Source organism: Megalops cyprinoides, chromosome 18 (genome assembly GCF_013368585.1).
Source record: "Megalops cyprinoides isolate fMegCyp1 chromosome 18, fMegCyp1.pri, whole genome shotgun sequence".
Classification (NCBI taxonomy): Eukaryota; Metazoa; Chordata; class Actinopteri; order Elopiformes; family Megalopidae; genus Megalops; species Megalops cyprinoides.
This window is the reverse complement of record NC_050600.1, coordinates 9,362,062-9,383,322: the sequence shown is the minus strand read 5'-3', so window position 1 is coordinate 9,383,322 and position 21,261 is coordinate 9,362,062. Positions and strand designations below refer to the sequence as shown.

General features: G+C 44.0%; 1 protein-coding gene across 2 annotated transcripts; it reads left to right on the top strand.

Annotated features, from left to right (window-relative positions):
- Positions 1–915: 915 nt before the first annotated feature.
- Positions 916–19,110, top strand: tbc1d2 (TBC1 domain family, member 2). 2 transcript variants are annotated; one of them, XM_036551581.1, is made up of 14 exons: positions 916–1,239; positions 2,026–2,403; positions 5,789–5,930; positions 10,622–10,748; positions 12,088–12,215; positions 12,553–12,791; positions 12,925–13,314; positions 14,254–14,364; positions 15,184–15,356; positions 15,841–16,341; positions 17,197–17,317; positions 17,541–17,726; positions 18,083–18,204; positions 18,920–19,110. In XM_036551581.1, exons 2-14 carry the CDS (start codon positions 2,032–2,034, stop codon positions 19,104–19,106), a joined length of 2,799 nt encoding a protein of 932 aa, XP_036407474.1. In that variant the 5' UTR covers positions 916–1,239; positions 2,026–2,031; the 3' UTR covers positions 19,107–19,110. The 2 variants fall into 2 exon arrangements, with proteins under 2 accessions (XP_036407474.1, XP_036407473.1); XM_036551580.1 differs by having other exon boundaries at positions 1,934–2,403.
- Positions 19,111–21,261: the final 2,151 nt, after the last annotated feature.

The following is a 21,261-nucleotide window of genomic DNA, read 5'->3' as shown; positions in this document are numbered from 1 at the left end:
CTCGCCAGACTTGGCGACATACTGCATATCGCATTTCAACTCTGAAACCCGCAATAGAACTCGATGCTGTTATAATAGACAGCAAAGTCCTCAGATATCTGGTGTAGAGAATGATAATGATGTTATGCAGATTACAGTCCCCGTGGGCTGGCTAGTTTTTATTTAGATAGTTTCTTTAATGCAAAAGCATTCCAAATTTCGTTGAGACAACCCATACTGTTTGGTAAAACATAATATTCCCAATATAGAGTTATTTTATTTTATTATTATTTTTATCAGTTACTGAAACGAAGCCCGTTATCATTCGAGGGCCGTATGAACGATCAATCGATCATGCTGCATTTCCTTCAAGAGATGAATGACTTATTCATGAGAATTAGTTAGCTGTATGTGTATGTAGTGTATGCTGAAGAAAGGCAAGAAGAAAAGATTTGTAGCCTACATCAGCGCATAGTAGCAAACCGGTAAAATAAGAAGAGGATTAATGGACAGCCACTTTTAGTGTATTCAGAGTCATATCTGAATTGTGTCCTTGTACTCAGTTACAGTTGGAATGTGACTGAGCGCAGCAAGATATACCTGTAGTTGAACAATATGAAGGAAACCTAGCAAACTAATGCTGTACGGACTCATAATAGCTACGAGCGTCTGAAAAAAAAAAGAACACACAGAAAACTCAGATTTATAAACAAATTAAAACATAGTCATGATAAACGTGGTCTAGTCATGACACTTGCCTAACCAGTCGATGAGTGCTTTTGGGAGTGCATTTTGGACTGTAGTATTAAACATATGTTCATTTAGGCGAAGACTGACTGCCAATCACGATCTGTGATCTTGACGATACGGTTGACTAGGACAACCCATTGTAAAATAACCCAGCACACCTTAAGCCAAGCCTCATTTCAGAGAACGCCCTTTTGTTTTGTTCTCAGGTCGCCGCGGCATTCAGAGTACTTGTAAGCATTAACTTTTCAGTGTCGCAAAAACGAAACGGCAATATACTTTGAAATGTCATTTGAGAAGTAAGTTACCTGCGCGTTGCATTACTTATCGCACGTCAATGGGATGACCGCGTGGGAATTTTTGGATTTAAACCACGATCACTAAATCTTGGGTTTACTTTTGATTCGAGTGTTTTCAATGTTTCGTTTGGAGATGGGTTTTAAGGAAACGTCCTTCACTGGAGCAGGATTCCGGCATGGAATCGGATTTTGAAAAACAGATCAGCAAACTCATGTAAGTAGGACATTTTTTCGACTCGGATACATTATGACACAGCAAAAACATCATTGTCAGTAATTGCAGAATTGCACCGTGTGGCAATCGTTGCAAAACTAACTTACTTTCATAACTTACTTTGCACGGTGTTGCTCTTTTGCACACAATGGAATGTCAAGGTTTTGTAGCTGTTGCGGTGTGCTGCTTGAAGAAGAATGGAAACCACCTGGCTGATTAGGAAACTATAAATTGTCAGTTGTAAATTTCCATAATATGGGAATGTAAACTTCTATATGGGCGTAACAGATTTTCTCCTTTTGGACCGGAATGAACACACATTCCTGCTCTGATAATAACGGCACCTGCGTGACGGGTTCTCATCATGTTATTTAATGTTCTTAATTGAGCACCTGGCGCTCAGTCTTTACAGAACAGGTGTAGGTGTTGTGGCATGCGTTTCTATACATGACAATTGTCAAAGGTAAAGGTGAAAACTTATGATATAAATTAATGTGGATAAAGGTGCTGAATTAGCATTTTGTTAGGTAAAACTGTCTGAAGGAGTGACTTCTGGCATACCTAGCTGTGAACATGTGAGCATCTACCGTTAATCCTTTTTGGCTCCGTTGTTCAGGAACTGGGCGTCCTGTCATGTCACAGTAAGTCCCTCTTTTGATAGTTCTGAGTCATTGTGTTCATCTTTTGTTTGTAGTTCTTGTCTTGGCCTGCTCCTTAAGTGTGATGGAGGGAGAATGTCCTAAAGGAAATCCCTGTGCTGCAGTGTCCACACCACTTCCTCTTCAGACAGACATGCCCACTCTGGATGATGATATCACCTCGCCAGTGGTCCCAGGAGGGGTCACAGTGAACGGAATGGGCCCACCAAGCAGGGAACAGTGCAGCGGGGGCGTCTCTCAGTCCAGCTGCCCCGAGATGGATGTCGAAGCCCCCTCCACCAAGCTGTGCGGGTACCTGAACAAGCTGGGAGGCCCCCTGAAGAGCTGGAAGTCCCGCTGGTTCACGTACGAGGAGAAAAAGTGCCAGCTGTTCTACTACAGGACTGCCCAGGACGTGAACCCACTGGGCCGGATCGAGCTCAAAAACGCCACACTCGGCTACCCCCTCCAAGAGGAGAAGGGCACCTTCCACATCCAAACCCCAGAGCGCACCTTTGTCCTCAAGGTATCTTAAGCATTTTTTCTTGGCCAAAATGCTGGGGCAGGGGAAGGAAAGATAGTGGTATGTCCCAATTAATTACTTAAGGATGATATTAGAGGACTACAGTACCAGTCAAAAGTTTGGACACACCTGATTAAGATAATGGGAAACATGTATTCAAAGACATTTTGATCTAAAAATGTATGCTAAATGCTTGAAATTGGTTTGTTAGACAAATATAAATAGTGAAGTTGATGCCTATTTATGAATTCCCCCCCCCAAAAAAGCCTAATTAAAAAAATATTTTTTAGCTACTTTGAAGAATCTAAAAAGATAAGATAGTTTTGATTTGTTTAACACTTTTTGGTCACTGCATAATTCCATTTGTGTTATTTCATGGTTTTAATGTCTTTACCATTATTCTAAGTGGAAAACAGTATAAATAAAGAAAAACCCTTCTATGAGTAGGTGTGTCCAAACTTTTGACTGGTACTATATGTTGAAAAGTTGTTGATGGGATTGTTCTGTAACACAGTTGTCGCCTATAACACAGGGGCAACTCAGCATGCTTATTGTTTGTTCCTGTTTGTTTGGTGGCCTAACCACTTTCTGTTAAATGTTCCCAGTGTTTAATAGTGGTTTGATAATCCTTTAGAGAGGCCATGTGTGATTAATCTGCCTTGGGGGTGAAATATTTTTTCTGTCTTCTGTCATTCCTGCGAGTAGTCATTTCAGTGATGCAACCAATCCAAGTGTGGCCTGACACAGTTGCTATCAGTGCCAGCAATTGATCATTCATTATTTTTATTTTTAACATCGTAAAAGCACCTTCAGTTACACATTTCTTCCACAGATTTATTCTAGGCAGATAGTATTGTCGGAATCATTGCAGTGAGTAATTTTCTAGATCTGAAATGTGGGTGTTTGCTTTACTTACTGCACAGGGTATTAGGACTGTTATGGTCAAATGTCTGGTGTTACTCTACTGTAGCAGGGTACAGCAGGGGAGAGGAGCTTGAAAACTTACTCAAAAGTATAAACCTTTTTGTATTTAATGTTTAGTGTAAGATTTTACAGCTGAGATTGATATAAGGGATTAATAAAAGGCTTGATAATACCGTCAATGATAAAAATGGTTGGGAGAGGGACAGCCCTCTGACATACTGTACAGAACGTCATGTTTCCCTGAGACATCAGTTGTGAACTCTGGTGGGTTTCAGTGGAATATTCATTAATCTGTTTACACATTTAAGATATAAGTCTTTTTAGTTAATAAGTTAGTTAGTTTAATGTGAGTGTAAAACACAACAGGTTTTATTGTCAGGACACATTCATCACCTGTCTGGTTGTTATGTTGTTGGCAGCACAGCACCTTATTCTGTTCAGGGAATCCTGAGATACCCACAGAAGTTAAACTAATCTGAGTCTGAATGCTTTTATCACATGCTCCTTACACAGGGGCTGGTCAGTCTGCTAAGCTTTCCAGATGCATATTAAAAGCTTTTTTTCTGTTGGAACTTATTAATGAACCCTTTTATAAAGTTTTCCCGTAGTTATTCTTGTCCTTCCAACGGAAAAGACAGAAATATCTCTCTGCGAAGCCATTATAGATTTAATTTCTGCATCTTAATGACAGGATGTGCTGTTAGAAAATAGACAAAATCACCTCTCTTGGGTTTTCTGTTAGACTCATGCCATCTATTTCTGTTCAGCTACAGGTTACTGATCTTTTTTCATTTTCCTGGTAAACAACACAAAACTTGTATTAATAAGGAAAACATCTGATAACATCATGAGTGTCATTTAATATAACTTCCCACTTTAGCCTTTTTCAGACTAGCGGGAATTGGGGCACAGCTTTTGAAAATGGTGCCTTTCTGTTTTGTATTGAGTGATATGAATCTATACATCGCTTTTATGTGAATCACTATCACACAATTTTCCAGTAGAAAGAACAGTCACTGCAAAGTTGTTTGTGGTGCAAAGCATAAAATATATACAACATGTTTGTTTAATTTGAGGAAAATTACCCATTAACAGTAATAACAATACATGTTTAGATGATGCATAGAATGTAAGCATGTTAGAGGAGCTTTAAAAGGATGGTATATGTGTAACGTTAAAAGACATATGCTTATAAACAGACCTATTGTGATTATAGCAGTAGCATTAGTACTATACAAGTATTCAAAGATGTTCCAAGATTAACCAAAAAGGTTTAGAAATGATAATGTCATACTTAAAATTGTCATCATGTACATGGGCTTGCATTTCTTGATTTTACTGTGTCAGCAACTTTTAATGCTTGCTGGTGATTATGTTGTGTCTCAAAAGGGGCAACGTGCAGAATGCAGAATGTTGCACTGTATTGACCTGACATCAATCACAATGTAGACATCCCTGATACTGCTGTGTGAGCAGTGCAGTGCAGCTTGGCTGAAGTCAGAGTGACAGCGTTTAAATAGGAAGGAACAGTGGCTCACTTGTGTCTGAATGTCACAGATTCACCCATGCACCAGGGTCAACAGCTACACTGCAGTGAAAGGCCGTTTCATCAGCACTGGTGGGGGAAATATGTTATCCTCCTCTGTGCAGCACAAATACAGATTTTCTTTGTCAAACAGCTGTATCAGCTCTTTAACCAGCTAGTTATTGGCTAAATTCTAAAATATCATATCTGAGACAGAATCAGCTAAATGCTAAACTATCAGGTCTTTATGGTCACTATTAAAAAGCTTTATGAATGGATATCCTGGTTATTACATGCATGCTGTTCAGTGCTTACACTGTTTTGCCCTATCAACATGCTTTGTGATCACCGACTGCCACCATGGCCATGTTGATAGGAGAGTGTTACTGACAGGTCCTAATGCACATACTAAGTTCTAATCAGCATCTTTTGCCTGTTGTAAGGTGCTGCATGTAGCACTGCAGGTGCTTGCTTCTTAAGACATGCTGTGCCTTTTCATTTGTTGCTCCAGGCTAGACTGTGCAATGTAGTGTTGCCTCACGCTTGTAATGAATTGAAGATATCATCAGATGCCTCTCCTGTTTTAAAGCATCTCATAGATAGCTGGTTTTGTTTCACTTTCAGGTGCATGTTGGACACCATTCAGTTGAATTTGTTAATTTTTAGCAGGTCCCCATTTAGATAATCAGTAACTGCGTTTTTGAGACAGTCCGTGTATGTTTTCAGTTGTTTAAATTGTGCGGCCTGCGTTTTGCAACCTGATTTCAAGAGAGGGATTTCTTCCTCTTTGAAAATAACAGAGAGAAAGGGAGTCTTGCCCATTTAGTATGGTTATTATTTCTGACAAGCTCAGTCAGCTAAACATGCAAACCTACGCTCACACACACCTGGCCTCGGGCCATAGTGGTTCTCAGTACATGAAGATTTTTTCTGTTGCAGGCCGTGAACCACGAGGCCATGATGTACTGGCTGCAGCAGCTGCAGCTGAAGCGATGGCAGCACAGGGAGCGTCTAGAGCCTGCGCAGAGCTGCGCAGACACGAAGAGGGAAGGGGTGCAGGCAGCGGCAGGCCGCTGTGCAGGTAAGGCAGCAGGAACTGCAGGGACACACCTGGCTCCCTGCACCTCACAGCCACACTTGCCTCTGACATGATACTGTGTAATATCGCACAACAGAGCACTGATATGCTTAATTCTTCAGTGTGGTCTTTAATTAAATTAACCAATACTGTTCTCTGTACAGACATTTGAGGTAGTTTCCTGGTGGTATTTTAGAAAGCTGTGCAGAAAAAAAAAAAGCAATAAGGGAAGGATTGAGGGTCAGTGTTTTTCTGTCTGGCGTGTTAGACTAGACAGCCATTTTGAAAGAAGGTCACCGGAAAACATGAAGAAGATTGACATGGTTGAAATGGTTGTGATCAAATATTTGCTTTGCAAAAGACCACAGACAGACACCAGAGGAAGCAGGCGCTGTGAATTCTTTGACAAGAGCACAAGATAAAAACTGAACAGGTATTGAACCCCACAGCTGGGCAGACACGTTGTACACTAACGCCACCTGCACTGGATATAAACTGTAAGCTTTTACTAAGCTAAGGTTTGGATGTGGTCTTGATAATGCACTGTACTGGAATTGATTCGGCATTCTTGAAATGCTTGCTGAGAGCTACTTGTGCTTCTGTAAATAGCAAAAGGCAACACTTGTTCTGGAAATGACTGGGGAACTGCCTTCAGTGTCATCAAACTTCTAATGTTTTACAACAGAGGGTCAAAAATATCAAAAATGAATACGTGCATGAGCTCCACTATTGCCCTCATAAAGAGGGATGGAAGAGAAAAACTTACAAGAGGTGCTGGTGTAAACGTATAGGGAAATGCCATATTTTGGCAAATGTTATTAACAGGGTGAGCTTAGTATATTTTGCATTCGTTCATATTTACACAATATTCTGTGAACCTGAGGTTGAATGATTGAATGCCGTATAAGCCTATTCTTTCATAAAGTAGCACGGATGTTTTTTTTCAGGAGCCTTCTGTACCATTACCATAGACGCGGTTTCACAAATTTCTTTAATCTTGGAGAGGAAATGGGTGTGGAGCTACTAGGACCATTGGGAAAACAGGGAAATACCTCTTAGTCATTGGAGACGAAAGATAATTAAAGCTCTTGATGTAGCGTGTTCACACTGAGGATGATAAATCATCCATTTACAGGTTGAGTCACAGGACAGCACACCCTCTAAGCAGTAGTTGAGTGGTATAAATATTGAGACACTGGGTTGTCTCCCTCGCTTTGATGAATGCAGTCAAAGACTGCAGTCAACTACATGCATATGGGTGGAGAATGACATAAATGATACCATCCTTTCCTACAGATTTCACAATAGTAGGAAAAATTGTGCGTTGTTTCCCTAGTAGAAGAGAATTTGAGCTTTGGAAAAAAAATTACCACATATCTCTGGCATTTCTATACACAAGTATTCACAGTCTCAAAGACAACAAAGTGTGCTTAAAAAAAACACATTAGAGCTCTTTCAAAGGTGAAAGGAGAAACAAACCAATTTCATTTTGCTTGTGCAGTTCCAAGAAAATTACACTTTAAGCATATTTGGTGTTCAGAGTCAAGTTACATGGAAGTATACATTGTGTGTGAGGGGAAAAAACAGAAGTGCTGTGTTATGTTCTTGATTGCATGCCAGACATAGGATAGTTCCTATGTTGTTAGCTATTTACATAACAGTATTTGTACAAAATGCATTTCTTGCGATTTAATATGGAGAACTTGTACAGTATATCATTTAACTTAAACTATGTAAGATGTGTATGGAATAATTATTGTATCAAGTATGAACCACAAGCGAACATTACGGGCAACTGGAGCCCCTCTCTGACCGCAAGCATTCCTAACTGAATCAGTATAAATTCTGTCAGTATAAAATACTGTTCATTAAGGGAAGGAGCAACATACCCACCACCCTTGAGTGTTTGTTTATAACAGTTTTGTGTCTGTGTGTTCCGTGCCCAGATGCATGTATGTCAGTCCGTGTGTACGTTTCCAGGTGTCTTTGTGTGTGTGTGTGTGTGTCTGTTCTGTGAGAATGATGTGCTCCTGACTGACGATGCTAGGCTAGTAAATCCTGTTGCAACCTTAAGGAGGGAGTCCACCAGCAGAGCTAAGGTAGCTTTGCCTCACATGTCCTCAGTGATGATATACTTGAGCAAGTGAAATTTTTCTGACAAGCTCAACAGTCAATTTCCAAAGCATCATGAACTTAGTGATTTAATTATGGATATGTTTTTTTCCAGGCTACGTTTTGGGGAATATGTTCAGTTAAAGGGTCCTGTGTCCTTCATTCTTTTCAGGGTTGATCTATAATCTAAGTTCTATTTAAAAATATTTCTTGCACAGTCTCTTTGAAAACACCAAGGTTATTTTAAAGGCTCACTCATAAAAGATGTGTATGTTTATCTACACACCAGGGTCTGTTTTTTCAGTATACATTTCTTGCAAGGATCTGCAGTTAGCACCTACAATACACTGAACAATTTATTTTCTGTTTGCAATCATCTCATGGAACTCATGATAAAGTGTTGCATGTTGCACTGTGTGGCATGATCAGGAATGACCCATTAGGAACATTTTAACTCATTGATACTGCTTATTCTGCCTGAACATTTATGGACTTCCTCCTTGCCTTTGATCCAGGGCCTCTATTAGGGTTCAGATCATTGACCATGAATAACTGGAGCAGTTTAGTACTTAGCATTCCTGGAGAAAAAAATCCACTGGCCTCATGCCCCCCCGGTCAGCTGATATATCCAACAGGTTATGTTTCTGCCAAAGTAGTAACCTTGTAATGAATAGAGCAGCTCTCATGCTTCAGAAGCTGTATTCCTGTAGTTAACTGTGACTTGAACAACTGAAACTTTCTGTCAGACTCAAATGCTTCCAACGGTTTGTGTGGGCTTTATATATCCGATATATAAAGATTTCAATGCACGGCAGTCATTTTTTTTTCTAAAGTTTATTTGTTAAGAACACAGCTTTACTCCAAAAATACCAGTGGGGAAACGTGCTTGTTATTTAACCAGCAGATGTTATTGAATGTGAAGTGTCTAAAAATACATTACCTTCCGCCTCTGCTGGATTTCATTTTATCCCCAGCATCCTGCAACAGACAAAAAGACCTTGATAAAGATCTTGCGTGTGCCTGTGATCTTGTGTTCCTATTATTATAGCTCTGACCACAAAGATAAAGAACAGTAAACCATTTTACATTTGAGGGCAGGTGTGTGCTGGGCGGGGGGGGGGGGGGGGGGGGGGGGGGATGCAAGGGTTGCCCAGCAGGAAATTGCCGCTTTGCTCGTTGGTTGCACAGTGATTTCACTCTGCACCATTTGCACGCTGTGCTCCTGCTAGCTGCATTTAGTCATTTCTCGATTGCGCCTTGCTTTGCACCATTACATGGTAACGCTGATTTCATCTGCTATTTATTTCTGCTGTCATCACTTTCCTTTGAATACTTAAAGTAACACTCAAATTACTTTTTTCCCAGAAACATAATGGAGGTCAGAGCTTAGAGACCTAATCAATAAATATTGATACTGTTATTGCAGTATATATTAAGTTAAATGAACAAATTCTGTACCTGACAAAAAATAATTTGTTGAGACAGCTCAGCCTTTTTAGTGTGAATTAGTTGGCTTAAATAGCTTAAAAAGACTTTTTTTTTCATATGGAAGTCATTGCCCATGTACCAGGTGACTCCCTGTATCCCTACTAGTTGACGTCATGGGTTGATGTCCTGGCTATGAGATGTAACAATGAGACAAGGTAAGGTATGCAAGGTAGCTGGGGAATGTCTCATAAATTAATGCTGAATAGGTGGAGCTCTCTTGTCATGAAGAGACTTGTTAGAGGGATTGACTGGGCAGGCAAGTTATGTCATTTGACTATGTCAGTAAAGTTAGCTGAGTTGTGCTGTTGCACTATTTACTCATGAGGTGCTTTCATTGATTGTATTATTCAACAGAAAGTGAAAGTGTCTTGCTCTAACCCTGTTTGCTGTGCTGACCAGACAACATTCAAAGTTTATTCAAACTTTATTCTGAGTATAATAGAAAGAATATATTAGGTATGATGAAGGCCATATCAGACAGTTTTCAAGTGCACTTGGAGTTGTTCTCTGAAATGGTCTCAATACTCCACTGACCTGTTATCGCTTAACGTGTGTAATTGGAGCCAAGCATTTTATTTCAATCACATGATGAGTAGACTGGCTCCGTACAGAGTGGGCTTATAAATGCCTGGTATGTCCATTGACATCCTCTCATAGTGTGTTTCAATTTTATTTTGTGAACTAGTGATCGTTGTGAAGTACAGTTGGCAGTGTTTGCCAGACTGTTTGCCAGACCGGCATACACACAAAGGAGCACGTGACATGAGGAATGATCTCACCTACAGAAGTCGAACACCAGACACATGTGAAGCTGAGCCAAACTGAATGAGACAGAGAACGTATCAGAAAAAAGCTGTTTACTACGGTCCCTAGTCAGTGTGGCTGAATTCTCAAAATTTGCTCTGTCACAAGCCGCACAATGTCAGGAAGACAAACACGGTCGCCACTTCATTGTGTGAGCCGCCCAGCTCTATATTAATAGATTGTATGCGTTTCATTAGCTGGGTCGGGAAGTAGCTGGGGTTATTTTAGTGTGGGTGGTAGCTCCTGCAACTTTTCTCCTCCACTGCTTTGTATTTCTCCGGTTAACGCAGATGACTTCCTGCCCACGGTGAAGATCCCCACAGGTCTGGTTGGAGAGGAGGCCGCCTGTCTGCCAGCACCTCAGCGACAAGCGACCCTGAGCAACGTCTCCTTCAAGCACCCCCTGACTGAGATTCAGTGAGTATGATGCACACATGATTATTCCTCTAATTGTTTGTTACCTGTTTACTGTATGTCTTATATCTGCATCGGAAAGCCTGCAGTTTTACAGTCCCGTAGCGTTAGGGGAATTCATTGCAGAGCTTCATTTGGTAGAGTTCCAATTATTTTCTATGCCCTATTTGTTACATTGGTTCCCACTCAGTCAGGGTCCCATGAGGGTATTTTTATACCCTGTCTGTGGTTGGCTTGTGAAATCCCGAGCTGAGAATTCCAGTATTACGTTCTAGTGAAACTGGAACTTAATGTAATGGTCACACTTTCAGTTTTAGCATTAAAGAATTTGTGGCAGCCAAATAATTAATGCTGACGGACAGATTTTTTCAAGAGATTTAAACTGCCTGTGTGTATTTAAAATAGGGATTCAGTTTGAACCAGTATCATTAATGAATGTAAATTCACTCTACAGGGGAATGGCAATAAAATCAGTTGATAAGGAAATTGTTTGATAACTTATTTATGTGTGTACCTTTACAGAATAAACCTATTTTAGATTCAAGGTTAAGTATCTTCTGTTTTTCTTTATATTGTTTTAACAAAGGGAAGTACATTTTACTATGACAAGACAGTCATTTCCTGAAAGATCTGTCTATTTGTAAGTGGGAACATGAACTCTTAATTGAAAATGAAGAGGTGAGGACAGTCCCTAGACAGCAGTTTGCAGGGTAGTGCTATTAATAACAGAAGTTAATCTTGCCTGTGGGGGGAGAGGGGAAAACTGTCTGGCTGAAAACGAGAAGTTCGTATTTCAGATACTGTCCTTTCTAAACTGAAATTAGTTGAGGGAAGAGTAAGATATCCATTGTGGAAATAAAGTGGAAGTAAAAACTCTGGTGTGGTTCAGTGCCAGTCCCCCTGCTGTGGTGGTGTGGGAGGAGAGGGGTTGAGCACTGAATGGTGCAAGAGCGGACAGCTGTGAGGTACATACTGATGTGTGTGTGTTTGTATGTCTGTGTCATGTGTGTGTCGTGTGTGTTTGTGTGTGTTTGTGTGTTGTGTGTGGTGTCGTGTGTGTGTGTGTGTGTGTGTGTGTGTGTGTGTGTGTGTGTGTGTGTGTGGTGTATATTGTGTGTGTGTGTGTTGTGTCTGTGTCATGTGCGTGTTGTGTGTTGTGTGTGGTGTGTGTGGTGTCGTGTGTGTCTTGTGTGTGTGTGTGCGTGTGTGTGTGTGTGTGTGTGTGGTGTATGTTGTGTGTGTGTGTGTTGTGTCTGTGTCATGTGCGTGTTGTGTGTGAATTGTGTGTATTGTGTGTGTGTGTGTGTGTGTATGTGTCTGTCTCTCTCTCTCTCTCTCACAGGAACTCTGTGCATAGCCTGCGTCTCAGTCGTTCCTCTCAGGATCTGTTCCTCTGGGACGACCTGCAAGAGCCTGTTCTGTCGCCCCCTGTTTCAGAAACCCCCTCCCTGAGGAGTCAGGACAGTCCCGGTACGTGCCGTTACGCAAACGGACTCTCCTGAAACAGGTTCACAATCAAGACCAAACTAAATCACTCAGTAAGACTCCCACCGCTGTGCACTCCACCTCTGGGATCACCAGGACAGGCCTTGTTTGAAAATCGCTTTTGTTATACCCAAGTGTTTCTTAGCAGCAAAGCCAGAGCCTTCCCTATTGTGCACAAGTGTCTGTGTGGGTGTGAATAGGCAGGAAATGGGGAGCGGGGACAGGACTTAACATGAGCAGTTCATCACAGGGCAGAGAGAGGAAATACCATCTGAAGCACAGAAGCAGAGGGAATTTCCTTTGACTCTGCCTCCCCTTGCAGCCCCTGCTGTACCCTCCCCCCTGCTGACCGACCAGGGGACCTCGATGCTGGCTGACCCCAAGCCAAAGGCGCTGGCAGGGGGCAGCTGTCTGTCCCCGACGCTGCGGATCAGGAAGAAGAAGAAGAGTAGCAGTTCGGCAACCATGCCTGCAAGCTGGAGGCAATCTAACGCAGCAGACAGGACCTCCCGCCTCCAACAGGAGGCGCTCTCGCTGGCTGAGGAGGTCAAGGCACAGAAGGTAGTTTCTCCATATGAGTCTGATTGCGGTACATGGTGTGGCGTGAAAAGGCTATAATTGCGTGAGCGGTGACCCGCGGAGCACCGGCTGTCTCCCTGACGTCGCCCCCGTCTCTGATGTCACTTCCTGCCAGGAGCTGGTGTGGCTGCTGCACAAGGCCCTGGAGGCGGCGCAGCAGGAGAAGCGCACCTGCGTGCAGTTCCTGTCCGCCGAGGGCGAGCAGGAGCGGCTGGAGCTGTTGCGCCACCGCGAGCGGCACGTGGCCGACCTGGCCGCCCGCGCGGAGGCCCTGCGCGGTCAGCGGGAGGCGCTGCAGCAGAGCCTGGCCCAGCGCGACGCCCACATAGCCGAGCTGCAGGAGCACGTGCAGCTGATGATGGAGAGGAACCACGCCAAGCAGGAGGTCATCCTCAAGCTGTCCGAGCAGGTGGCCGCCCGGGCGGCCGACCCCCGGCGGGACCCCTGCAACGGCGTGGGCGCCGAGACGCTGCAGCGGCAGGAGCAGGAGATGGAGAACCTCAAGGTGAGAGGGCTCTCTCAGACCGGCCCTGCTGGAGCTCTGACCAGCCCACGGCAACCGGATGAGATCTGGCCAGGGCCGCCTAAACAACACTGTGTGCCACAAGAGAACACTGGGAGATATGTGTGTCATTTACATTACATTACATTAAATTACTGTGATTATCCAGAGCAACTTACATAGATTACAGTTTTATCCATTTATACAGCTGGATATTTACTGAATCAGTCGTGGGTTAAGTACCTTGCCCAAGGGTACAACGGCAGCGCCCCAGCAAGGAATCGAACTGGCAACCTTTTGGATACGAGCCCTGCTGCTTACCACTATGCTACACAACCACCTGCCATGCCCATTTATTGGCAATGTAGGGCAATGTATTAGAATATTGGCTCTGAACCTACTTACCATTTACCAAGGTTTTTTAAATGTAAATTGCCTATAAACATATGTTTTCACTATGCCTGTGTATGTGTGTGTGCACATACCAACATGTAGACATATATACAAAAACCAGGCTTACAGCCCCAGTAAATGGAGTATGTCAAACTACTATAGTTCAGCTTTGGCCTTTTGTTCATCTCTTCCAGAGGTGAATCACTGTCTTACTCACAGTGGTGAGTGAGTCAGCTATGAGCCAGGGTGCGGGGTGGCAAATGGCCCTCTCAGGTGCACACCCAGAGCTGCTAAATGAGCTGGTGAAATAGACGTATCGTGCCTCTGCAGGGTGGCGGTTTGCTCTGAGGCAGTCAGTAATATCTCTGTCCTGCCAGCTCCCGGCTGATACTTTGTGTCGTGCTGTGAGAAACAACATGTTCTCTTCTGTTAGAGTGAAAGCCTCGCAAGCGAGTCGGCAAGACTGCGGCGTGAGGCAGTTTGTCTTGTTGACTTCGAGACAGTGTTGCCAGCTCTATCCATCTTTCCCCCTCCATCCCTCCCTCTCAGGATGACATTGAGGCCTACAAGATCCAGAACAACTTCCTGAACTCTGAGATATATCAGCTGACCAACCTGTGGCGGAACAGCTCTGAGCAGGAGAAGAGCCTGATGGTGAAGGTGGGTTAGCCAGTTATCAGGCAAACAGGATCGCTGTAATCTCTGGCTGTGTCCCAAACCTCCACCCACCTACTCCCTCACCAGCCATGTCTCTCAGTATTGACACATCTCTGACCAGCGCCCAACATGGGCCCTTTTTGAGTTTATGATCAGGCATTGCCATGGTGAGCACAGAGTGAGGTATTAGAATATCTGAGGTTTGAAATGTAACCTCAGAGTTAATTTTCAGTGACCCCCCCCCCAGCCCTTCTTGTACCTTAAGAAACTGCAGTGACCCTGTCCATCAGGCAAGTTTGCACTGTGGATGCCAAGAGTCAGACAGCTTTGATAGTCTACCATTACACCACTGCAGGACCAGCTGTGAATCAAACCGCTTGCTGGAGCAGCACACCTCGACCACATGTCTATCTCTCTGCAGAAACAAACAGGAAGCCTTTTCTTCATCTTATGAACCAAAGCACATTGCCATATGCTAACTGGCTGCACACCGTGGCTGCTCTCTGCATAAGTCAGATGAGTCATAAGCATATTCATAACGGACCTAATATGGTGTAAACTTAATGGAGCTTATTCATCAAGCTCTGACCTTAACTTAAACTTCCCACTGAACACCAACACCCGGGCACAAAGCTGGCAGAAACACAAATTGGGTAAAAATCAGAAGTTATTGCAGTACTAAGTACTTGAATGAGAATAATATATATAATGAGAATATAGTTTGATACATTAGTGTTTGTATTTATTGGTTTAAAAAAAGAGCTTTCAGCTGCTTCCTGAATGCATCTCTGCTCTTTCTCTGTGTGTGTGCTCATGTGGCAGTGTGCATACTTAGAGGCCAAGAACTGCCAGGTGGAGAGCAGGTACCTGGGCCTTCTCCGCAAGCTTCAGGAGAACAAGGGCCTGGACAGCGCTCAGCAGGAGGTGGTCAAAAGGCTGATAGAGGACGCACTGAAGGGGGATGTCAACGACGTCCTGAAACTCAACCCCGTCAGGTAAGGGGATACAGGCCCGATGCCAGTTCTGGTGGCTTATAATGGACCACTACCTGCAATAGACCACCACCTCCCCTGCTCTGGTTTTGTTTCTCTCAATCATGTGGTAAAGGCAGCTAGCATATTCTCTCACATGAAAGGAAATGTAAATGTCTCTTGACAGTAATGAGCAGCGACTTTCCCCAGCGGAGTGTTACTTCACAGCCCTGAGAGATTTCCCACCCACACGCAGTGCAGCTCTGCTCATGCTGAAGTGTGGCAGTTAGGGGACAGGAAGTGGTCATTAGCACATCTCGCGTTACCTCACAGCTAAGAATAAAAACCATATTACAATAAAGACACTGTATTGTGTAGTGTAATAAAAAACTGCAGAACAATAAATATGGGTAAAACTTTATTGTGCTGAAGGTGATGAATTCTATGTAGAGAACAAGGGGTAGAGCGGAGTGTTAGACAAACCGATTGCTATGTGCCTTCTCCCCAGGGAGTACGATGAGTATGGCTTCAAGATAATGCCGGACTACGAGGTGGAGGACATGAAGCTGCTGGCCAAGATCCAGGCGCTGGAGATCCGCTCCCACAACCTGCTGAACCAGGAAGCGGGGGACAAGCCCCTGCTGGGCCGCTGGGCGCAGTACCTGGCGGGGCGTCCTTCGGGCGAGCTGGTGCCCTCCCCGGAGCTGAAGGCGCTGCTCCGGGGCGGGGTGCCCCGGGAGTACCGGCAGCGGGTATGGCGTTGGGTGGTGCGGGCACGCACCCTCTCGCTCCGGGAGCGCCACCCGCAGCGCTACCAGCAGCTGTGCAGGAAGAGCCAGACCTCCCAGCACCCGGCCTCCCGCCAGATCCAGCTGGACCTGCACCGCACCCTCAGCAGCAACCAGCACTTCTCCTCCCCCTCCAGCCCCGCCCTGCAGCAGCTCCAGCGCATCCTGCTGGCCTTCTCCTGGCAGAACCCCACCATCGGCTACTGCCAGGGCCTCAACAGGTGAGGTACACCTGTAGTTCTGACTAAATAACACTACCATCGGCTACTGCCAGGGCCTCAACAGGTGAGGTACACCTGTAGTTCTGACTAAATAACACTACCATCGGCTACTGCCAGGGCCTCAACAAGTAAGATACTTCTGTAGTTTACACTAAATAACCCCAGTCAGCTACTGCCAGGGCCTAAAGAGGTAAGATACATCAGATGTTTACACTAAATAACACTGTCAGGGCCTCAACAGGTGAGATACACCTGTAGTTTACACTAAATAATACCACCATCAGCTACTGTGAAGGACTCAACAGGTGAGATACAACTGTAGTTTACATTAAATAACACTGCCGTCAGCTACTGTCAAGGCTTCAACAGGTGAGATACATCTACCACTACTACTGTGAGGGCCTGAACAGGAATAATACTTCTAACATTACGACTGCCAGGGTGTCAGCAGATACGATATGCCAACCATTACCATTGCCAAGTCCCAAACAACATCTGAACAATAATACAAGAGTATCAAACGGTGTGGTAGACACACATAACACTACTGTAGCCTCGACACAGAGTTTGAGAGTATACTACATAAGAAAACAAGGGAAACAGTCCCCCTAGTGGCTTTCTTGTGATATTGTTATATAAATTAGGTAGCTGACTCCTGTGTCTTTGTCTAAATAATGAGCTTCAGTCTTTCTGTATGGTGTCGTGAGCAGGGTTGTCAGCAGTATTGATTTAGCATTATGTGGTTTTGCTGTGTATTCTACATAAGGGATTTTCCTTACCTGTACAATGTATTGATGGAGTTTGAGGGTGGAGCACTGTGTCACTGAGTATGTATCCTCACTGCTCTCTATCCAGACTAGCTGCCATTGCTCTCCTGGTGCTTCAGAACGAGGAGGATGCTTTCTGGTGTCTGGTGGCCGTGGTAGAGACCATCATGCCCCAGGACTACTACAGCAAGACCCTCATTGCTTCCCAGGTGCGCAAGCCTAAGTGACCCTCACTGCTAATAGATGATTTGCTAACAACATCACTGCAGTATTGCAGACATGTTATGTAATGTTGCTGAAATGTGAGCATAAATGCAGAAATGTTGTATGTTATTTGGGCTACACCAGTCTGCCAGCTTGCCTTGCCGAGCAGAGTCATTAGGTTTGTCTTGGGGGACAGACACTAGCTTGTCCTTTCCTTGCACCACACAGGTGGACCAGAGGGTGCTGAAGGACTTCATGGTGGAGAAGATGCCACGGCTGATGGCCCACTTTGAGGAGCACAGCGTGGACGTGTCCCTCATCACCTTCAACTGGTTCCTGGTGGTGTTCGTGGAGAGCCTGGCCAGTGACATCCTGCTGCGTGTCTGGGACGCTTTCCTGTACGAAGGCACTAAGGTAAGAAAGCCCAAAGAGGACAGGCACACAGGCTGAAGGACAGATGGGCTTTTGGCCCCAGAGAAGCTCAACATTCAAGTGCCCAGGCTCTTCCCAGAACCCCATCACTGCATGAATCTAATCTACCTACAAAGGTACCACAGAATGTTCCTGCTAGGAGAGTTCCTGACAGAAACAGCAGACCTGCAGTCTCAGGTTCTGATGTTACTGGGTAATGCTGGAAGGCCTTACCTGCTTGAATGTGATTCACCTGTTTCCTTTCTCCATATACTCCTCTGTGATTACAGATGAAGGAATGTGTCAAAGGATATCCATGTAATGTTAGCATAACTGCCAATGAATAAATGATCTTTCAGGTGATATTTCGGTATGCACTGGCCCTCTTCAAGTACAAAGAGGAGGACATCTTAAAGATCCATGACAATGTGGAGATCTACCAGTACCTTCGATTCTTCACCAAAACTATCTCAGACACCAGGTAAGGGCCCTATGTCAGTATTAAATTATATGGAGTTCAAGATACCCTCAAGTGTAGTAAACAATGACAACTTAAAAGTTAAATGACTTTTTGTATAGAAGGTGACGCAACCATCTAAACATACAATCTGCCCATATAGATTATAGAGAATCTCACATTTAAGTTTGTGACCTGGACTCATGTCTTGGGTTCAGCTTTTCAGATTTCAGTATTTGTTCCCAGAGAAACTCTGCTCCCCTCCACGTAACTGCGTTTTTCTTCTCTGTGTTCCTAGCAACAGACTCTGAGAAGCTATTTTTGCATTAGACAGATATCATCATAAATAATTCAGCATAGCGGCAGCAGAGAACTCATGTGAGGAGATACAACTACCAGAGCAGAGTACTGTAGTCACTGCCGGTGCACCCCTCTCTAAATTCACATCACGCTTACCTCAAAACAAGAGGTGGCATAGATTAGATATGAACTCTTTACTCATTAAAATCCTGAGCTGAAATTCTAGGTTAGATATAGACGCTTGTTATGTGGTTTGTCCAAATTCTGTGAGCACTCCCAAAACAGTGAACGATCACTGCCAAGACTGCCAGTGTCTGCCAAGCAGATAAACGCTAAGAGCAGCGAGTAGCTGATGAACCAGGCAGTGTCAGATGGCAGAGCCAGCATGTCTTCATTGCCCACGCTGTGACGTTTTCCCCGCTCTCCCTTCCGCCCGCAGGAAGCTGACGAGCATCGCCTTCAACGACATGAACCCCTTCCCCATGAAGCTGCTGCGCTGCCGCCGGGCCCAGCATCTGGAGCGGCTGCAGACGGAGCTCCGCGAGCTGGAGACCATCCAGAGGGAGTTCGTGGCGGAGAGCGCCGAGCGCAACGACAAGGACCTGGACGACGACGAGGACGCGTAGCACCCGGGGGGGGGGGGGGGGGGGGGGACTGAATCGGTGCCTTATGTGGACCTGGCCCCACGCGGCATATCGTGACACAAACGCGGAGAGTCACTGTGGAGGTGGGGCTGACGGGGAGTGGTCTTTTTGGAAGTAACAGGGCTGGGTGCCTGAGCCGTCACCTCCAGGCTGTCACAAAAGTCTTACTGCCACCACTGCAGGCCAGTGGGGCAAGCCCAGAACACTCCCCCAGCTCAAGCTGATGACCTGCCAGAGACTGTGCAAATGTTACTGCTTAAAAAATATACTGTAGGTATCCTTTTATATCGCGTAGAGCTTTCACTTTATTTATAAAAAGCTAATCGTAAAAGGGCTGAGACTGCTCAATGTGATGCCTGTAAGTGTATGTTTGCGGTGGGAGATGAGAGATGAATGTGAAGGATGTGCGCTCCTTAATGTCATGTCATGGTGACTGGTCACTAGAGGGCAGTGTGGCTTGCATCTCTCCAGAGCAAATAGAAACGTAGCGATATGGTTTGTCTGGCAGTTCTCTAGCAAAGACAGCCATGATTCAGTTCCTGCACTGAGTGTATCACTGAGCAAAGGTAGCGCACCACATGTCCCACAAGAAACCCATCAAACTAAGACCACCTGGCAACAGATAGATTCTGCCTCCAAGCACTGGACCAGGATCTGCTTAAAAGCTATCATGTTTTACCTCTATATTTTGCTTACACAAAGTGTATGAAGGGTTAGACTTGTAGTCTTTAGCATTGACAATACAATGATGTGTTTGATGGACCGAACCACATGGGCAAAAAGATGCATATTGGAATATGATCATCTGCCCCAGCTAACTGTACAAAAATTATCTCAGATAGAACTGTTCTTCCTCCCAGCTCACACATACCTATTTATAGAAACTAGTGTCAGTATTTTGAACATTCTTACATAACAAACAAGGAGAGTGAACAAGAATCAATATAGGAGATGATGCCTGTCAGTAATACTACCACCACTACAGGTTTAGACTGGCAAAAAAAGTTCAATTTTATTTCATAATTTTTGTGAATTCCCCTATGTTTGTACTGCATGTTGGGGGATATGCATTGTGCTGACACAAACACATCCAAAAACACTTCCCTTTGTCTGTGTTCAGCGATTACAGTGTGCTTTAATGCTTCACCAGCCACCTTATGGCTTGCTGAGAAATACACCCAAGAGATGGTGTGGAAAAAAAACATCCCGTGAAAGTGTTACCATTAGAAAGTGAGAATAAATTGAAAGGCATGCAGCATGTTAAATATACATAAATGTATTATGTCACGTGTTTCATGTGCAGACTGTGTATCAGTTTTAATTTTTATATATGTATAATGAATTCATTTATATGTTAAATTTGTCTGTGAAATTTCTTAGACATCCTAAAGACATTTTTATTTGTACACTTTAAGCACCATCAGGTGTTAGCTATTCTACATCAATACAGAGTACAACACAATACGCAGTATGTGCAAACTAAACAAAAATTCAAGTTCCAAGGAAAGAGAGTCCAGACAAAATGTTCAAAGTTTTCCTTTTTATTACTTTTTTAAAAAAACAAGATACATAAGAAATAATATGTAAAAAAAATTAGTCCAATGTTACAAACGACTTACTGCAATTAGGAGCTAAAAGCTAGTGTTACACCAGACAAGTAAACGGATCTCCCTATAATTCATAACAGTATCTTTTCACAGGAACCGCACTTCTCCCCCTGTAATGAGGGCAGTGCATGGTCCTGGTATTAAGGGGAGAAAAAGGAGACATCTCAAAAACAGTGGCTCGTCGCTGAATAAAGCTATTTTTTTTTCTATCAGATATCAGTGTTAGTCATGTGTATCTAATGGTATACGATTCACATCCAACAAACATGTCTTGCAGTTTAGGGGAAACAAAAAACTAAAACAGAAAACATGCGAGTCTTCCATGGTCTTAGGTGGCTGTTTTTGAACGGAATTTACTGCCAGGGCTACATATCCCTCCAAGAATGGCTTTCAATGTCACTGTAATGGAGAGTGACATACCAGGCCTAGCATCACAGCACTTGCTGAGCAGCTTGTATTGTAAAATGAAGAAAAAAAAAAAAAAGCACATCACTGTGCCCTGCCTTCACCCAGTTAGCACAACACCGTCT